General features: G+C 35.8%; 1 protein-coding gene across 2 annotated transcripts in view; it reads left to right on the top strand.

Moving 5' to 3' along the window:
• USP12 (ubiquitin specific peptidase 12) overlaps positions 1-13,871 on the top strand; it is a gene marked incomplete at both ends in the record, with an annotated part of 91,977 nt that extends 78,106 nt beyond the window's left edge. For both annotated transcript variants that reach the window (XM_080689091.1, XM_080689092.1), the window contains 5 exons: positions 2,804-2,880; positions 2,986-3,069; positions 10,843-11,040; positions 12,607-12,685; positions 13,770-13,871. In XM_080689091.1, the coding sequence (XP_080545217.1) occupies positions 2,804-2,880; positions 2,986-3,069; positions 10,843-11,040; positions 12,607-12,685; positions 13,770-13,871 (540 nt within the window). The remainder of the gene's footprint in view (positions 1-2,803; positions 2,881-2,985; positions 3,070-10,842; positions 11,041-12,606; positions 12,686-13,769) is intronic.
• Between the last annotated feature and the right edge of the window lie 5,229 nt (positions 13,872-19,100).

Raw genomic sequence — 19,100 nt, 5'->3', positions numbered from 1 at the left:
CTGTGCCATGCCTTTGATGCCTGTTTTGTAGCTTAGGGGTAGAAATGCAGCCATTTTGAAGGAAAAAGTATTATAGTCCATCCTTTTTCAAAGCAGTGAAATATTATTAATGTTTCTTCTAAGGAATAGGTACAGTCTTTCGACTCATTCTTTACTAACTCTTTCTATGTATTTGTAATATGTATTTATAATAGTTTCCCAAGAGTTAAATGCAAATTGAGAATGCTTTCTCAGAATATAAATCATAATGCAAATTCAGTAAGTGATCATAGTTCCATGTCTTTTATCAAATTAAGATGGGAGATGGACTCCAGGACTTTTCAAGAAAAAGTAATGTAAGATGGAGTGTAGTAAATAGTCATGAATATATGTCATTTCTTTGTTCATTATTGCACAAATATTTAAGTACCAACCAACTCTGCTGTGTAGAAGATGAGTAGAGAGTGGTAGAAGATTAAGACATCTAGTCTCTATTCTCAAGATGCTCATAGGGTAGGGAAGGCCTGCCAGCAAATAGTCCTTGCACAGCGTATTATGGAAAGGTAAGCATAGGATGTCAGCAAGTCAGAGAATGGTGGACCTGATGCAGATGGAAGTGGGAAGTGTTTGGACAGTGGGGGCTTTCAGGAGGAGTGAGTGCTTATCTTTTACTAATGCAGTAAAATTTCAAGATTGATTTTTATGTCAATATGTTAATGTCTGAGTGGGGTGGGGGCCAGCCTCTGTAACTCTATCTTCTAGTGTTCTTCTCTGTTCTATGAGGACTCCTTCTCAGTCTCATTTCTTGGCATTTCTTTTTCTGTTTATTCTTTATTTTATTTTACTCTGTTTTTAAATGTGGGTGTTTCCCAGGGTTTCATTGTGGGTTGCTTCTTAAGATACATTGGGAAGTTCATGATCTATTTTTATTACCACATATGTTGATGAGTCGTAAGTTCAGATCTCCAGCCTCCATATCTTCTCTGAGTTTTAGACTGTTATATCTTGATATAACATGACATTAGGGCGTATTAGCCCAACAGCCACTAGGCTTATCTGTAGCCACTTGTAAAAGTGAAATACTGCCCCACTTGGTGACAACACAATGGTAAACACAAATGTATTAACTCAGGTATATCCAGATGACCTAAAGCAGCTTGTATACAGTTTTTATGTTGTCCTTAAAGTGAAGATTTTTTTTCTTTTTGTGGTACTGGAGATTGAACCCAGGAACATTCTAACTCTGGGCCATACCTCAGCCCTTTTTTTAATTCTTTATTTTGAAACAGAGTCTCACTAAGCTGTGGAGGGCCTCACTAAATAGCTGAGGCTGGTTTACCTTCTATCCTCCTGTCTTAACCTCCCAAGTACTGGAATTACAAGTGTGTGCCACCATGCCTGGCTAAAGTGAACATTTAAAATAAAGAACCAGAGGCAATATCTAAGAGCCCATTTTGAGAAATGAGCCTCATCCCGAGAAACACAGGCTATTTTGTCCTTATCTCTGTTCAGCCTGTGTGTAAAACCTCAGTGTGGTCTGGTTTTAGCTCACTTCTGTCCATTGTCACCCTGTCAACTTTCCTACTAACTCGCACTAATTATTTTTCTTAAATATATCATATTTCCTTTCCTTTCTCTGAATTATCTTTCTCCCTTTTTACTTGATTTTTTTTTTTTTTTTTTTTTTGGTGGTGGTACTGGGAGTAGAACCCAGGGGCTTTCTACCTCCGGGCTATACTCCCAGACCTATTTTGTATTTTACTTGGAAACAGGGTCTCACTAAGTAGCTGAGCCTGGCTTCGAACCTGTGCAATCCTCCTGTCTCAGTCTCCTAAGCGCGGGGATTACAAGTGTGCGCCACTACGCCCGGCTTTTACTTGATTTTTGAGACCCAGATTGCTCAATTTGTGTTACCTGCCTATATTGTGTAGTAGCATGGTATCTTATATGAGAGTTTAGGTTTTAAGGTTAACTTGACATAGAAATTAAGCAGTCAAAAATCAACCTTGAAATTTTCCTAAAGACTACCTATAAAACACTGTGCACAGTACCCTGCCAACTTGTATTTTTTAAATATATTGTTCTCAATATGTGGTGTGTATAGTCCCCTAGTCTATCACAGCTTCATGATACTGAGTTTGTAACATTGTGCAGAATTAAAACAGGAAAGTGTCTCATCAGCTAAGTGTGTGGTCATTGTGGGTGAGAGGCACCGGGAGCCTGAGTTAGGCACATCTTGGGTTGCATGCTCACTCTGGGAATAGACTCACTGAAAGAGACAGCTAATAAAATTAATGTCTGAAGTTCTATGCCATTGTCATTCAAATAAAATATTTAACTTGGTGATTCACACATAAATAAAAACTTTATGTTAGATTTTGGAGATAAAGTTAGGTTATAAATGAATATGGTAATTTGACATTTGAGATTAAATTATTTCCTTACATGATAAAACAGCATGTATCCTTTGTCAAGCATTTTCATTCAGTCTTGGCCTATGTTTTTTCAAGAATCAATGTATATTGTACAATTTGTTTTGTGCTTTGAAATAACACTTAGAATTTGGACATTAATAAAAATTTTCATCCTATTCTGCTTTGTCTGAAAGAGAGAAATGGTAAACGTTTACTTTGGTCTTATATCTATACATGTAGTAAGGGCTGTTTATTCAGTGTCCCTTTGGATAATCCAAATTAAGTAGTTGTTTTCTTTTAACTTTGGAAAAGAGTTATTAACATAATACTTAATGCATTTAGTGCTGCCTACTGGAAACCATGGTTTTCTAATATTTGATGAAATAAAAGATAATTTCCTATTTTTACAGATAAGCAGCAAAGATGAAGATTTTTTAGACCTTTCTGTTGACGTGGAACAAAACACATCAATTACTCACTGTTTAAGGTATATTTTGAATAACTTATTTTAAAATTTAATGATTTTTTTCTTTTAAATTAATTTATGATTATTTGGTATATACAAAGTAAATTTATTTTGGGTTTTTCACAGGGGCTTTAGCAACACAGAGACTCTGTGCAGTGAATACAAGTATTACTGTGAAGAGTGTCGCAGCAAACAGGAAGCACACAAAAGGTAATTTGGTGCCTTTGGTTTTTTGTTTTGTTTTGTTTTGTTTTTACTGATTCTTTGGCCATAGATCTTGGAGATAGGCTTTTCTAGCTGAAAGTGATCTGTGAAAATTTATGTTGAGTCAAAATTCTTGATTTTGTCACCAACAGTTAGGCTAATTAAGTTTAATTGAAGCATATTCTACTCAGTGCTTTTGTTACAGAAGCTCTGTACTCTCAGTGAGTTTCAATTATTAGTGGTTATATAATAATCACAAACCAACATAGATTAAATATTTGGCTTAGAAGCTTTCCTCATTATTTATAGACATTTTTCTTAGTAAGAAGGGGTAAGAGAAAAATGTGCCCTGTACCCCATCCCAGTTTCTGCTGTTCCTCCTTAGAGTGTTGTATGTCTTTACAGTGTGGCAGAAAGACTATTTTTGGTGTCAAGGAATGAAATAATCATCATTATTGCTACTTTGCTTTTTATTTTGAAACAATCTCAAACTTAGAGAAAAGTTGCATGAATAATAACAGGAATGCTTTTTTCCCCCTTAAAAACCACTTGAAAGCATGTTACTAATATTGTATCCCATGACCTCTGGGCATGTTGGTAGGTGTTTTCTACCAACAAGGACATTTTTTCCTACATACTGGTAATCCATCCAACTCAGAAAATAACACTGACATGAGACTGTTACCTCAGGTCTGATTTTGATGTTATGACATGTTCTTTATAAAAGCAGAGTTCAGTCCAGAATCATTATATTTAGTACTCATGCCTATAGTCTTTAAATTTGAAACAGTTCCTCAGTCTTGACTTTAATGGTCATAGCTTATGACAATCACAGGTTAATTATTCTGTAGACTGTCCCTCTTTGGGGCTTTTATCACATTACCTCAAGATTAGATTCAGGTTTGTATCTTAGGTAGCAGTCTTTTTTTTTTGTTTTGTTTTTTTTGTGGTACTGGGAGTGGAACCCAGAGGCTTTCTACCTCCGGGCTATATTCCCAGACCTATTTTTATATTTTATTTGGAAACAGGGTCTCACTAAGTTGCCAAGAGCCTCACTAAGTAGCTGAGGCTGGCTTCGAACCTGTGCGATCCTCCTGTCTCAGCCTCCCAAGCGCGGGGATTACAAGCGTGCGCCACCACACCCGGCTTAGGTAGCAGTCTTAACAGAAGTGATGCTGTGCTCTTCTCATTATGTCTTGTGAAGTAGTGTGCAGATTTGACTTATGTGTGTGTCGGGGCATGCGTGTGCTAGTGGTTTCCTAGAAGGATTCATAGTACTCAGCACAGTCATGTGCACAGCCGAGATTTATTTCAGGGAAAAAAATGCAACCCAGTCAGCAAAGGGGAAGCCAGGCAAGCTTCCAAGAGTCACACTCCCAGTGGAGTCACACAAGATACTTAACTCTTCCCGCCTAGAGACAACATGGAATGTGCTCCACAGACTCAGTTACCACAATTTTTACTGGGGGTCAGTCATTTAAATGCTGTCTGCCTAGCAAACACCAAATTCCAGGTTCCCAGAAAGAAAGTGGGTGTCAGCATAATAAACCATCTTATTTGTTCAACTTAAAAACTTGCACAAAGCAAAGAAAGCAACAGAGTGAAAGACAACCTACAGAATGGGAGAAAATATTTGTAAAACATATATTAGATAAGTGGTTAATATCTAGAATATATAAAAATACTGTTAGCTGGCATGGTGGCATACGCTTATAATCCCAGCATTTGGGAGGCAGAGACCAGAGGATTGTAGTTTGTGGACAGCCTCAGCTACTTAGTGAGGTCCTCTGCAACCCAGTGAAACCCTGTTTCAAAAATAAAAAGACTAAAAAATAAAGTTGGGAGTGTAGCTCAGAGGTACAATGAGCCTGGGTTCCATCCCCGGTACCGCAAACAAACAAAAAAACCCACAAAACCACCACCACAACAACAAAAAATCCTGTAACTCAACAACAAAATAATCCAGCTTGCCGGGCATGGTGGCACACGTTTGTAATCTCCGCACTTGGCAGGTGGAGACAGGAGGATCACGCAGGTTCAAAGCCAGCCACACTGGCTTAAGAGACCCTGTTTCCAAATAAAAATATACAATAGGTCTTGGAGTGTAGCCTGGAAAAGGGTTTCCAGGAACCCCAGTACCACCAAAAAAATAATAATAATAAATAATAATAATAATAATAATAATAATAATCCAGCTTAAAAATTGGCATAGGACTTAAATAGAAATTTTTCCAGAGAAGATACACAAATGGCCAACAAGCATACGCAAAGATGAACACATCACCAAACATCAGGAAAATGCAAATCAAAACCACATGCCCAGTCACCTCACACTAATAAGGATGAATGGCCACTGGTAAAAACAGGAAAGTGTTGGCAAGGATGTCAATGGAAGGCGTCTCAAAAAATAAAAAATAGAATTTCCACGTGGTAGCTGGACATGGTGGCACATACTTGGGAGGCCGAGACAGGAGGATCACAGGTTCGAGGACAGCCTTAGCAAGTAGTGAGACACTGATCAACCTAGTGAAACCATGTTTCAAAACAAAAATGAAATAGAGCTGGGTGTGTACCTTGGAGGTAGAATGCTTTGGGGTTCAATCCCCAGTATCATAAAGAAAAAGAAAGAAAATGTATATACATACATATGTAAATGTATATACATACATAGCGTGGAATAGCATTCAGCCTTAAAAAAAAAAAAAAAAGGAAATCCTGTATTATATGCTATAGCTTGGATAAACCCTGAGGACATTATGCTAAGTGAAAAGGGCCAGTCACAAAAACACAAACATTTCTGTATGATCATCCTTACTTATGTGGAATCTAAAATATTCGAATGCTTAGAAAATAGAGCAGTGGTTGCCAAAGGCTGGAGGAGAGGGAAAGAGGAATAATTGTGTAATGGGTATAGAGTTGTAATTTGTAAGATGAAAAAGTTATAATCTGTTGAGTCATAATGTCCATGTGGTTAACAGTGCTGTACTGCTGTAGAAATAAATGGTTGTGATGATAACTTTTGTTACTTTTTTACTGAAGTAAAAACGGGTACTTGAAATACTGCGACTCATATATTCATGTTTTATTAAAATAATATATTGTTCAGAAAAAAGATTCAATCTGGAGATACTCAGGAATGATTTCTGGAAATGTTAACATGCCATAAAGTGAGTATTATGTGATCAAATGAATTTGCTATGTAATAAGATTTTCTCATAGATAATCATACTTTTATATTGTAGACTCTGAGGATACTCACAAAATAGAAGAGATTTGGCTTTTTCAAAAAAAATGTAGCCTTTTTCAGAATTTATTATTTGCACATAGATGCCTTTCATAAGGTGTCTCCTCATCATGCCCCCAGTACTTTGAATGTTTTCCCTTTCAATATGTGGCTATTGAAGGACTCTCCTGGGCCGCCAGAGAAAGGAGTTCATTGGAATTTCTTTCAGCATTCAGAGTTCTGGATCAGTGACTGGCTGATCAGGTGCTGAAGAGGGTATGAAAGCCAAGCTGCCTGGCTATGATTGCAAGGACTCTGAGCTGAATTTCATCTGCCAGCATTTCCCCATAGGACTAAATGGAAGCCACCCTCTGGGATTTTGCCCATGATGAAACCCTCCCCTGGCTTCTTTTCCTTCCCCTGAGAACTCCAGCATAAGTCGCAGGTGTGCACCTTGTGTCTTAGTTTGCTTTTGGGGAATGTGACCTAAATTAAGAGATTGTATTTTCATTATTAAACGATTCCAATTTTTCTTGTGATTTTTTTTTTTTTTTGTCCATGGGCTATTTAGAAGTATATTGCTTCATTTTCATATTTAAGGAGATTTTCTAGGATTTTTTAATCGTTTACTTTTACCAAAGGATATACTTTGTGATTTCAGTCTTTTGAAATTGAGACTTCTATTGTCCATTACCTTGGTGAATGTGTCCTAGTTGTACTTGGAAAAAAATGTGTATTCTACAGTTTGGGATAGTGTTCCACAAATGTCATTTAAACCCATAACTAGGTGGTTTATATCTTCCCTGCCCTTATTGGTTTTAATTAATGAGAGCACCCTGTTAAATACATTCCATTTTCAAAGGATTCTTAGCTGTTTTATAATGATTATGTTTTAGAAACTCTGATTATGGGCTTGCCTATTTAATTCTATTAAATTTTGATGCTTTAGTATTAGGAATATGCTGTTTTTTTGTTTTGTTTTGATGGCACTGGAAATTGAACTCAGGCATTCTACCTCTGAGCTAAAAGTCCTTTTTTCCCCCCATATTTTGTTTTGAAACCATCTCACTCCATTGCTGAGGCAATCCTTGAACCTGTGAGCTTCCTATTTCAGCCTTCCAAGTACTGGGATTGCATGAGTTCATTTTTATGAAATACCCCACTTTAGTAATAGTCCTTGTCTTGAAGTCTAGTTCATCAGATATTAATATAACCGGCATTTTAGGATTAAGATTTACATGGTATATCTTAACCATTCTCTACTTTTTTATAGTTTAAAATTTTAATTACATATTATCAAGAAAAGCAAATACCTATTAAAGCACAAAATGAGCACATCTTATTTCAAAACAAAAATATGGATAACTATATAAATGATACAAATTTTAAATACTTGATTGTGTGGTAGGTAAATGCCTTTTTTATAAAACTAACAGTAGCCATGTGCACTGGCACACACCTTTAATCCTAGTACTTGGGAGACTGAGAAAAGAGGATCTTGGGTTTAAGACTAGCAACTTAGTGGAGGCCCTCTGGAATTTAGTGAGACCCTTTTTCAAAATAAAACAATGAAGTAAAATAGGGCTGGAGATGTAGCTTGGAGATAGAACGCCCTTGCATTCAATCCACAGTATCACAAAGTAAGATAACAAATTATATAAATAGAAAATAACTATGTTTAATTCAAACTTTTAAGTATAAATAACTAAAAAAGAAAAAAAGTGTTTTCATTATATTTTTCTCCCTCAGTGCTGAGGATTGAACCCAGGTCTTTATGCATGCTGGGCAAGTACTTTATCACAGAACTACACCCAAAGCCCTAAAAAACTGTAATACTCTAAGACAACCTATATTAAACAGTGACAGTGATGAAGCATGCTCTGTTGTAACCTGTCTCCAAGCAGGAGTGAATGGGAGGAAACCAGAATTCTGGAAATCCTTTGGGGGTGTCAGTGAAATTGGATTTGAGCAGGAAATAAATTCTGCTGCAAAATAATGAATTTTACAGTCCTTGTGTCCAAGCTGTTTTCTCTTTTTCTTCCAGAACCATTTAATGTGAAGGAAATTGTACATGCTAATCTGTCCTCATTTTAAAAATACAGCTCAATAAATATTTTTGACAATCTCCTGTTTATCCCTGTGGATATATTTGGTTTCTTTGTAGTAGTTGATAGTTTTCCTCTGGGAGGAACTCTGCCAAAAAATTCAGTCTTTATGTGTTTTCTGATCAGATTTTTTTATGAGTAATCATTTGCATTTATCTCTGTTCTTCACTTGGATTTTCCCCGCTCTGCACTTGTTTAATTTTTGTAAGTGTATTTTTCCTAACTATCAGACCATGTCCCTTCTCTCTCCTCTTCCTGTTCTTAACAGACTGCTATCTGTATTACAATGACACTCATTTTATACTAAGGAAATTCTTCTGTACTGACTCCATTGGAATTATTCAGAGGATACCTAGTTTTAAGAAAACTTTAGCAACTCTGCATTGGTTTAATCACAGATGTGATGGATTATTGTATGTAAATTTTATGCCTTGACTTTTAAGTGTTTTCCTATGCCATTTAGAAATTGTCTTGTCATCCTATGAAGTTGTATAATATTCTGTGATGCTTATTTTGTATTCTAGCATTTGTTTGTTGTTGAATAGTTAGGATTTTTTATAATGTCAGATAACTCTAGAAGTAGAGTTTTTGTACAAGTGCTGTATTTGAGATGAGATATTTAATGTATACTAAAGAAATGATATTTCTAAGCATCCATAGAGGCCATTCATTATATTGTCTGATTACATTTAAGGAATGTCCAAATGTTTTATTCTCTAAGGCCGGGTCAGTTGAATAGTATATGTCTTAGGAATAATGAGCTTCCCACCTATTTAATTTTTGTAGGATACAGATTTAATATAATCCTATAATTTGTTTTTTGCCTTCATTAGAGACATTTGCTTAGTAAATTTGATTTTTAAAAAAATTATGGAAAACCGGGCGTGGTGGCGCATGCTTGTAATCCCCGCGCTTGGGAGGCGGAGACAGGAGGATCACACAGATTCAAAGCCAGCCGCACTGGCTTAAGAGACCCTGTTTCCAAATTTAAAAAAAAAAAAAAATATATATATATATATATTTTTTATATATATATTATATATATATAATATATAATATATATAATATATAATATATAATATATATATATATATATTATATATATAATATATATATATAATATATATATATAATATATAATATATATATATAATAATATATAATAATATATAATATATATAATATAATAATATAATATATAATATAATATATAATATATTATAATATATAATATATTATAATATATTATATTATAATATATTATATATTATATATATAATATAATATTATATATATTATATATATATATATATAATATAATATTATATATATTATATAATATAATATATTATATTATATAATATTATAATATATAATATAATATAATATATAATATAATAATATAATAATATATAATAATATATAATATATAATATATATATATATAATATATAATATATATAATATATAATATATATATTATATATATTATTATATATATATATATATATAATAGATCTGAGAGTGTAGCCCAGAGGTAGAAGGGTTTCCAGGGCTCCCCCCCCAGTACCACCAAAAAAAAAAAAAAGAAATTATGGAAAGTATTTTGCTTCACTGAACCCACATCAGATTCAGTGCTACATTTGACAAGTATCTGTCATGTGCTTGGTGTGCTGCTAGACAGTGAGAAGTAAAAGTGAAAGGAATGTTTTTTGCCCACCAAGTGCTCAGATTCTGCAAAAGAAAAAACAAACATAAGCATCTAACTTTTCTACCATGTAGTCCTGACATGTGTAAATTGTCAGTGGGAGAATGGAGAGAACAGTCATTTGTGCCAGAGAGTTTAACTTTTGAGCTGATTTTCATCGACTGTAGTAGAAGAAGTAGGAATGCCAATGCTGACTCAGGGAGAAATAGCATTTGAGGATATCTCTTAGTCTTTTTTATAAGAGACCTGTGTTTGAAAACATTTCATAGCTGGGCGTGGTGGTGCATGCTTGTAATCCCCACGCTTGGGAGGCTGAGACAGGAGGATCGCACAGGTTCGAAGCCAGCCTCAGCTAATTAGTGAGGCTCTCAGAAACTTAGTGAGACCCTGTTTCCAATAAAATATAAAATAGGTCTGGGAGAATAGCCTGGAGGTAGAAAGCCTCTGGATTCCACCCCCAGGACCACCGGAAAAAAAAAAAAAAAAGAAAACAGATTTCATAACAAAGGATTTGTGACATTCTGCCTCAGAGCTATATCGAGTGTTGCACCAAATTGTGTGGTTTGGTGATGGTGGGTTAGAGGCAGTCTTAAGATACTCAGAATGTTGCTTAGCTAACATAATAATTGATAGAAAGGTGCCAAACTGGGCAGTGCTTGCTTGAGCTGTCAAAGTTGACTGTTAATTCTGTTAATTAACATTGGTAGATGTCTTAAGATTTTTCTCATCTTAATTTTTAATAGGATGAAAGTGAAAAAACTTCCCATGATTCTAGCTCTACACCTGAAAAGATTTAAATATATGGATCAACTTCATCGATACACAAAACTTTCTTACCGGGTAGTTTTTCCTTTAGAACTCCGTCTGTTCAACACTTCAGGTGATGCAACCAATCCTGACAGAATGTACGACCTTGTTGCTGTTGTGGTTCACTGTGGAAGGTAATTGGAGTTCTTAAGAGACATCGTGGTAACTAGAGCGGAGCTTGTCAGGATGCTCAGGAATTTTTACACATTCTTCATCCTTCTCAAGATGAGCTTAATTATTTAAGATGGATTTTTTTTTTTTTTTTTTTTTTTTTTTGGCAGTACTGGGGATGGAACCCAGGGCCATTCTACCTCTGAGCTTACACCCCCAGTCCTATTTTTTATTCTTTATTTTGAAACAGAATCTCATTGAGTTGCAAAGGACCTTACTAAGTAGCAGCTGAGGCTGTCTGTGAACCACAGTCCTCCTGTCTTAGCCTCCCGGATGTTGGAATTACAAGTGCGCGCCACCATGCCTGGCTTATTTTTCCTAAAACTTCTATATATTAAATTATTACCTCATTCTTATTTTTTTCTTATTTTTGTGGTACTGGGTATGGAGGCCAGGGGCTTTTTATCTCCAGGCTGTACTCCCAGACCTATTTTATACTTGATTTGGAAACAGAGTCTCACTAAGTTGCTGAGAGCCTCACCTAAGTAGCTGAAGCTGGCTTCAAACCTGCGCAATCCTCCCATCTCAGGCTCCCAAGCACTGGGGTTAGAAGCTTGTGCCACCACTCCCAGCCCTTAATTCTTCTTGTTATATTAAGACTATTAGTTTTTTCTTTTTTTCTTCTCTTTTTGGTGGTGATGATGATTGTGGGTAAAATGATGCTCCCTAAGCATCATTTTTGGAAAATAAATAATTTTTCATATTAATTGGATATATTCCTCTAGCTAATGGTTATGAGAAGCACTTAAAATTAAGGCTTTGGAAATAATCTTCAGAGATCACTTTTCCAATATTATCTGTGTGTGTATTTATTTCATATTAGCCAATTTAATGTGCAATCTCATACTTATCCATCTTTCTAATTTGGTATGCATATATATTCTCTGGAGATAGATAACAAAATAACTCAAAAAATTATCAGACTACTAGAAAACTTATATTTGGAACATAGTTTTCATTGACTGTCTAGAATTTTCTTTAAAATTTTTTAAAAATAAGGCATTTATCCCTTTTATTTTAGAAAAATTGTACTGATTCTTTTGATTTTTAAAATTGATTTTTTAAATTGATGCCATTTCAAAGTAGTGCTTTGGGAAAGAGTAAGGGATATATATATATATATATATATATATATATATATATATACACATACATACATACATATATATATATATAATTTATCTGTTCAGCCGGGTGTGGTGGCGCATGCTTGTAATGCCAGCATTCGGGAGGCTGAGACAGGAGGATCACAGTTCATGGACATCCTCATCTACTTAGTGAGGCCCTCTGCAACTCTGTGAGACCCAGTTTCAAAATAAAGAATATAAAATAGGGCAGGGGGTGTAGCTCGGAGGTTGAATGCCCCTGGGTTCCCATCCCCAGACCTGCAAAAAAAAAAAAAAAAAAAAAAAAAAAAAAAGATCTGTTCTAGTTTCTCTATGAAACTATTTTCTTTATGAAAGTTAGGGCATAAAGAATAATATAAATATGCATGATACAAAACTAATTCTTTTTTTTTTCCTTTTTAGTGGTCCCAATCGAGGCCATTATATTGCAATAGTTAAGAGTCATGATTTTTGGTTATTGTTTGATGATGACATTGTAGAAGTAAGTAGTATCACGATTTTTAATTTTCTTTAGTATTATGTGTCTGTTTTGCTCTTTTTTGTTTCTCATTCAGATATGACTGGTGATTAATATTAGACAAATGTCTAGATCTTTAGATTATAGGATAATACCTACTTTTTACTCCCTAATGTCCAAAAACTAGAGCTTGCATGGCCAACCAATCTTTACATATATAGAAGAAACAAGGGAAAGCTTTCAGTAACAAAGCTAGTTTTAAAAATCTTTTATTTTAAAAAAATTTAGTGGTATTACATATATATATATATATATATATATATAGTAAAATACAGAATAACAGCTTACTGAATTTTTATTTGTACAGGCACACATACTAATAACTACTAGCCAAATCAAGATGTACATTTTCAACATCTCAGCAGGCCTCCTTGGTCCTGTGCCTTGGTCAATACCCATAGCTCTATTAATCTCTGCCCTTGTCCCCTGGAGCCCACTCTTTGAACTTTTATCATTATGAGTCATTTTGTCTATGTTTAAATATTAATGGATTTGTACAGTATGACTTTTCCTGTTCCTGGCTCTTTTCACTTAGTAAAATATTGTAAGATTTATTCTCATTGTTGCCTGTAGTGGTAGTAGTAGTTCTTTTTTATTGCTGGGAAATTTTCTGTTATATGAATATACCAAGTGAGAAATTGGACTTTTTTGTCAGTTATTGACTATAGTGAACAAAGTGCCTTGATTATTCTAATACGAGTCTTTTTTGGACATTTACACTCACTTTTCTTAGATTTGTATTAGGTTGGACTATTGTCAGTTGCCATTTTTGTGAGTCCAAAATGGTTTACAACTAGTGTGTTTCATATAGTTCAACCTACACCTAGAGGTAGAATTTGTGGATAAAAGTTAACTGCATGTTCAGCTTTAGAAGTATGGCTTAACATTTTTCCAAAGTGCCTATACCTTTTTGTTTCATCTAGCCATCTAGGGTAAATTCCGTTTGCCCCTGTTCTCACCAGTAATTGATGTTGGCAGCCGTCTTTATTTAAGCCATCTGATTGTCCAGAGCTTGTGTATGTACTGATGTTTACATTTTGCTTCACAGAAAATAGACGCACAAGCTATTGAAGAATTCTACGGGTTGACATCAGATATCTCGAAGAACTCTGAGTCTGGTTACATCCTTTTTTATCAGTCTCGGGACTGAGGGGGAACCATGATGAAGAGATACTTTCTGCCTCATTTCTTCTCTGGTTATTTTGGAAAGGATCAAGCACTGATTTTTCAAGAAAAGAGAAATGCAGGAAGCTCAGGGGGCAGTAGCACACTTTGCACACAATACAGCAAAGACTCTGGATGAACAAGCCCTTCCTATCATGGTAGTTGATTTATTTGCTCAGGTATCATGCGGTCTGTGCAGTTCCATACAACAAGGAAATGGAATCAGAGATACCAGCTCCTCTTGTAAAACAGCCTTCTGGTTATTGGCACGCATTTTCTCTTTATTAATTGCACCAATAATGATTTGGATTCCTTGAGGGTGCAGTAGAAAGAATTGGCCTCTGTGCTGGGTTGTACTATGGTTTAAGGAGGTGATGCGGAGCACGCTGCACACATGCCTGTGTTTGGAATGTCTTTTCAAGCACGAACCAGAAATGTTTTTGGGCCCAACACTTGCAATTGCCTTCCTGATGTAAAAAAAAACTAACAGATACTAGAACCCAGTGTCAGGAAGACAAATATGTTTTGCTTCTCTGAAGAAGCTTATTTTAATATACAGTATATGTATATGTAGGGAACAATTGGTCAAAAGTGGCTTTTTGTTTCCCCAAGGGGAAAGACTGGCTTTGTAATTATAATTTTTCCTTATTTATTTTACTTTAAACTGGTAGAGTCTAAGTATTGTATGAAGTGCCCATGATTCTGTCAGTAAGTTTTAGCATATTTTTATTAGTTTTGTCAGTTTTAAGTATTCCTTTTGTTTGTTTCTATTTTTAAGGTTACTTTTAAGTTCAATCTGAAATCACTAAGATACCTTGAGAAAAATTGCAGTGAGAGAAGGTAAATATTCTTTTTCAGGAGGAACTGATATCTCTGGCTAAATATGTTTTCCTTTGTCATAGTTTATAAGTCAGTTATTTTGCTCAGCTTTAATTTCAGTAAAACAAAAACTCAAATTTCATGTAGTTCTTGGAATGATAAAAGCAATTTTGGTGCAATGGTGATATGCCAGTCTTTAGAATTCTTAAATACTCTAATATTTCATGTTGAGCCATGTTTGAAAAATTTATGTCATCACAATATATTATTTTCTAATGTCATTTCTTTTACCTTGGAAAGAAATACTCTATTCACCATAGCCCTAGCAGCCTGGATAGTAGTTAAAAACTTTCTGAAGATTACATTTTGATGAAGTAGACCAGAGATCCAAACACAAGTTCTTCTTCCTCTAGTCTTATAAATCTGATTGGAAGATTGCTCAGAATTTAAAATTCATGCTTAAGACTTTATTTTGTTGGAGGTTTTAAGAAGTAATATATGTAATGTAAATGTATGTAAACCATTGAAGTTGACATTTTTCCATGCACCAGTCAGTTAATAGTGGCCGGATGTAACTTGCAGAAAATAATTGAAAATTATGTTTAAAATAATAGCAATCAAGCATTGGATATTCCTAATCACTCTCCTTTTCAGGTGGTAATTTTTCTCTCTAATTTTCTAAAGTTATTTTACTAAAACTGTTGACTATGGAAAAAACACAAGAGAATTTTTTTGTGCTGCTATTTTAACATTTATTATCTGTATCTTTTAGCTCAGGAAATGACTTCACCTATTCATCCCATAAACATCTTTAACAGGGTCACTTAACTAAGTGGGCTGCTTAGACAGTTGTGCTGGGAGAAAATTATGATATTTGGTATTTCTACTAAATATCAAAAGTATTTTGACAAACTTGTTTTTAAGATACAGTTTCTTAACGCCTTACCCTGGCTGGAGTTGTTTTGTACAAATTATGTACAGCCTGCCAGATCTATCAACATTGCACAGAGAATCACAACCAAGCATGTGAGGACCGTCAGAGCAAGTGGAGGTGCTTGGAGTTTGAGGGCTTAAACCAAATTGTCTTAGAACTTAAAGCTGGAGTTTTGCAGCTTTCTATACAGAGAACAAGGGTGAAATGAAAGAGAGTCAGTTTTAACGTCAGCTCGGCCACAGCACGTATAAGAAAGATAGATGAAGTCATTTGCATAAAGGTACAGCATTGAGATCAACTGTTGTGTTTGTTCTCACATCTTTGCATTTAATAAAAACAAGGAATGGTAAGTTAAATTTCAGAGTAGAGCAAGTTCTGGCATTTGTGTTGGGTTCCGTGGTAGTCACACGCTTTGTTCACATCGACACCGTATTTTGTATTATGATTTGTCAGAGGAGGCACTATGGGTGATGGTTCCAAATTCACTTTTTACTCTTAGTGCAGCTGGATCTAAGTAAAATGTTTTGAACCTTACCAGAAACTCGATATACTTTAAAATATATAGGGTTAGGGTTGGGAGAAAAACATACAGATGTAATAAGTAAGACAAGTGACCCATCTAGAGAGCATTGTAAGGTTGTCTGTTGGTTGGCTGTGATTAAAATGAGGGGCAGGTTCAAGTTGTAAATGGGCTGATTGCTATAGAACTATGTACATGTTTTTGGGATAGCTGTCCCATATTTTGTATATTGGAATAAAAAGTTTCTATAAATTATCATAACGAAAAGTAAATATTTGAAATTAAGTCCTATTTCCAAGTCACATGGTTTCTGTCTTAGAAATGTGACCTTTAGAAGATTACTTGAGACAGGAACCAGGAGGCTTTAGGAAAATGGAGGGAAAGAAATGTACTATATATGAGTCTCGTGGCCTCTAATCATCAGTATAGGGTTTTTTCTTTCCTTGATGGCAGTAGAAAGACCTCATTTTCATAACATACTACTCTTGCTACTTTGTTTAAAGATACTGTTCATTAAGGATTCTCTCCTGAGGTATTTGGCTGGGAGCTGGGAGGCTTAGGAGCTTGGGTCCTGGCTCTTCAGTGAACTTAACTGTGTGACCCTGGGCGAGTCACTTAACCTCTCTGTGCTTCAGTCTCCTGTCTTGTAAAATGGGAGTCATACCTACCTCACAGGGTTGTTGTGGGGATTCATTAGAGAAAATGTCTGTAAAGTATCTAAGGTTCTCGAAGAAGGCGCTATATAAATACAAAATAATATCTATTAAAGTTGGTTTATTTGTGCTTGTGGGTTTTTAAGTGTGGTTTTTTCCCTCTCTTTTTGCCTAAAATGTGTTTATAAGTTAGAAGTATATGTTTTGGAAATTGTGATACTGATTTTGTAAAAGTTATTTTATCAAAGAGATTTTTTTCCTAAAATAGCATCGCATATGTGTAAAACAGTGTTATCTGTGTGCGGTTCTCAGCACATAGCTTTCTGACGCTGTGGCCAACTACCTGAGATAATCAACTTAGAAAAGATTGATTTTGCTCTGAGGTTTTGGCCGTGGTCAGTGACTCTGACTTAAGGGTCTGCTGTAGCGGCACATGGTGGAGAAGCCGTGCATCCACAGCATCTAGGGAGCAAGAGCAGAGGAGTCAAGGTCCCGTGTCCCCTGCAAGGGCATGCCCGAAAGACCAAAAGACCTAAATGCCCCAGTCCCTGCTCCTAAAGGCTCCACCACCTTCCAGTAGTGGCACAGGCTCGGGGCACGCTTTCAACACGTGACACTTGGGTGTGCTCCAGATCCGAACTGTAGCACTTGCCTTTGTCTTTATGTAGTAGCATGTCTTCTAGAAAATTCTAAGTTTAAATTTTACATTCAGATCATAGACTTTTAGAGGGTGCGTGCCTTAAAGGTCACTGTTTATACTCTCCTCTCCCTAACAGTGTAGTAATTGCTCCTGAGAAATCTGCTTACCATGTGCTTAGTCAGCCTGTTCTCCAATACTTGGAACAAGTCCAGTTTTAGTAACTTGAGTTGTTATTTCTGTTGCCATTATCTCTAATTCATCTTTCATTCTCCCCCAAGCCTCTGGTCCTATGAGGACTGTTGTATTAGAGGATGTTCAAAGACTTGGTCATCTTTGAGAGCCGTATTCTGAAAGCACTCATTTATTTAGATCTCTGGAAGAATGTTCTCAGAACAAACACCGCAGCAAGACTGTCTCTAGGGACCTAAGAAGGCATTGTCTTCTGAGCACCTGTATCACACGTGAACTCCCTGACTGCTGAAAAGCCCAGACTGCCCCACCCTGGGCCTTTTTCGAGTTCCTTGTTAACATTGGGAAGTTCCCCGCTTCTCTCTACTCATGTTTTCTTCTGTGATACCTTATGACCTCTGTTCTGGATCTGTTCCGTCTCCAGAGCTGCTGAAATAAGAGCCCATTTTTGAGCAGTAGCCTGCTTATATGATCAGCCCTCTTCTTGGCATTGTTCTTTTTGGTACTATTCTTAACAGCAACATCTACAAGATATCCCCTCATCCTGCAAAAGAAAAATCGACTGGCTCTTCAGAGGTTTAGTAATTTTCCCAGAGTTGCTCAGCTGAGAAGTGTCAGATACAGGTTCCAGATAGGTATAACTTCAGTGCCCAAGCTCTTAGCCTTAATGTCATTACAAAAAAAAACAAAAAAACAAAAACAAACTATTGTGGCAAAATAACATAATTGTCACTCTAGCCATTTTTAAGTGTGTATTTAAATGACAGTGCATTTACCATGTTGAAGCTCTTCAGAACTTTACTTTCCGTTTCCATCATCCTAAGCAAGAACTCTGTACATTGAACAGTACTCTCCCCGTGTCCCCCAAACCCCACCCAAGCCTCTGCAAGCCTGCATGCTACTTTTGTGTCTATGAATTGACCATTCCTGGTCCCTCATACAGATGGAATGAAACAGTATTTGTCTTGTGGTTGGCTTAGTTCAATAAGAATAATGTTTTCTAGGTTTATCCATGCTGTAGCATGTGCCAGAATGTCCTTTGCTTAAAACTTGAACTCTTTTGTCTCTGTATTGCTTGCTTTGTCGTTTTCATTTATTCCCTGATACCATTTGTGCCTAACACTGCTGTGACCTTTGGTATGCAAGTAGCTGTTTGAGCCCCTGACTGCAGTTCTTCTGGGCATATACCTAGGAGTTGCTGGGACATATGGAATCATATCTTTAACTTTTTAGGAGCAACCATACTGTTGTCTGCAGTGACCACTATTTGACATTCTCACCAGCAGAGTGCCCCTGTTCCTGCTTCTCCACATGCTTGTTAACACTTGTTGTTTTTTGGTTTCTGTTTGTTTGTATAATTTTTATTTGTTTGAATAATTGCCATCCTAACATGTGGGTGTGATGTCTCATTGTGATTTGATTTGTACTTCTCTAGTGACTAGTTATGTTGAGCATCTTTT

Source organism: Muscardinus avellanarius, assembly GCF_963383645.1.
Source record: "Muscardinus avellanarius genome assembly, chromosome: 2".
In the NCBI taxonomy this organism is placed as follows: Eukaryota; Metazoa; Chordata; class Mammalia; order Rodentia; family Gliridae; genus Muscardinus; species Muscardinus avellanarius.
Note: the sequence above shows the minus strand (reverse complement) of the source record. Positions and strands in the feature narration are given on the sequence as shown.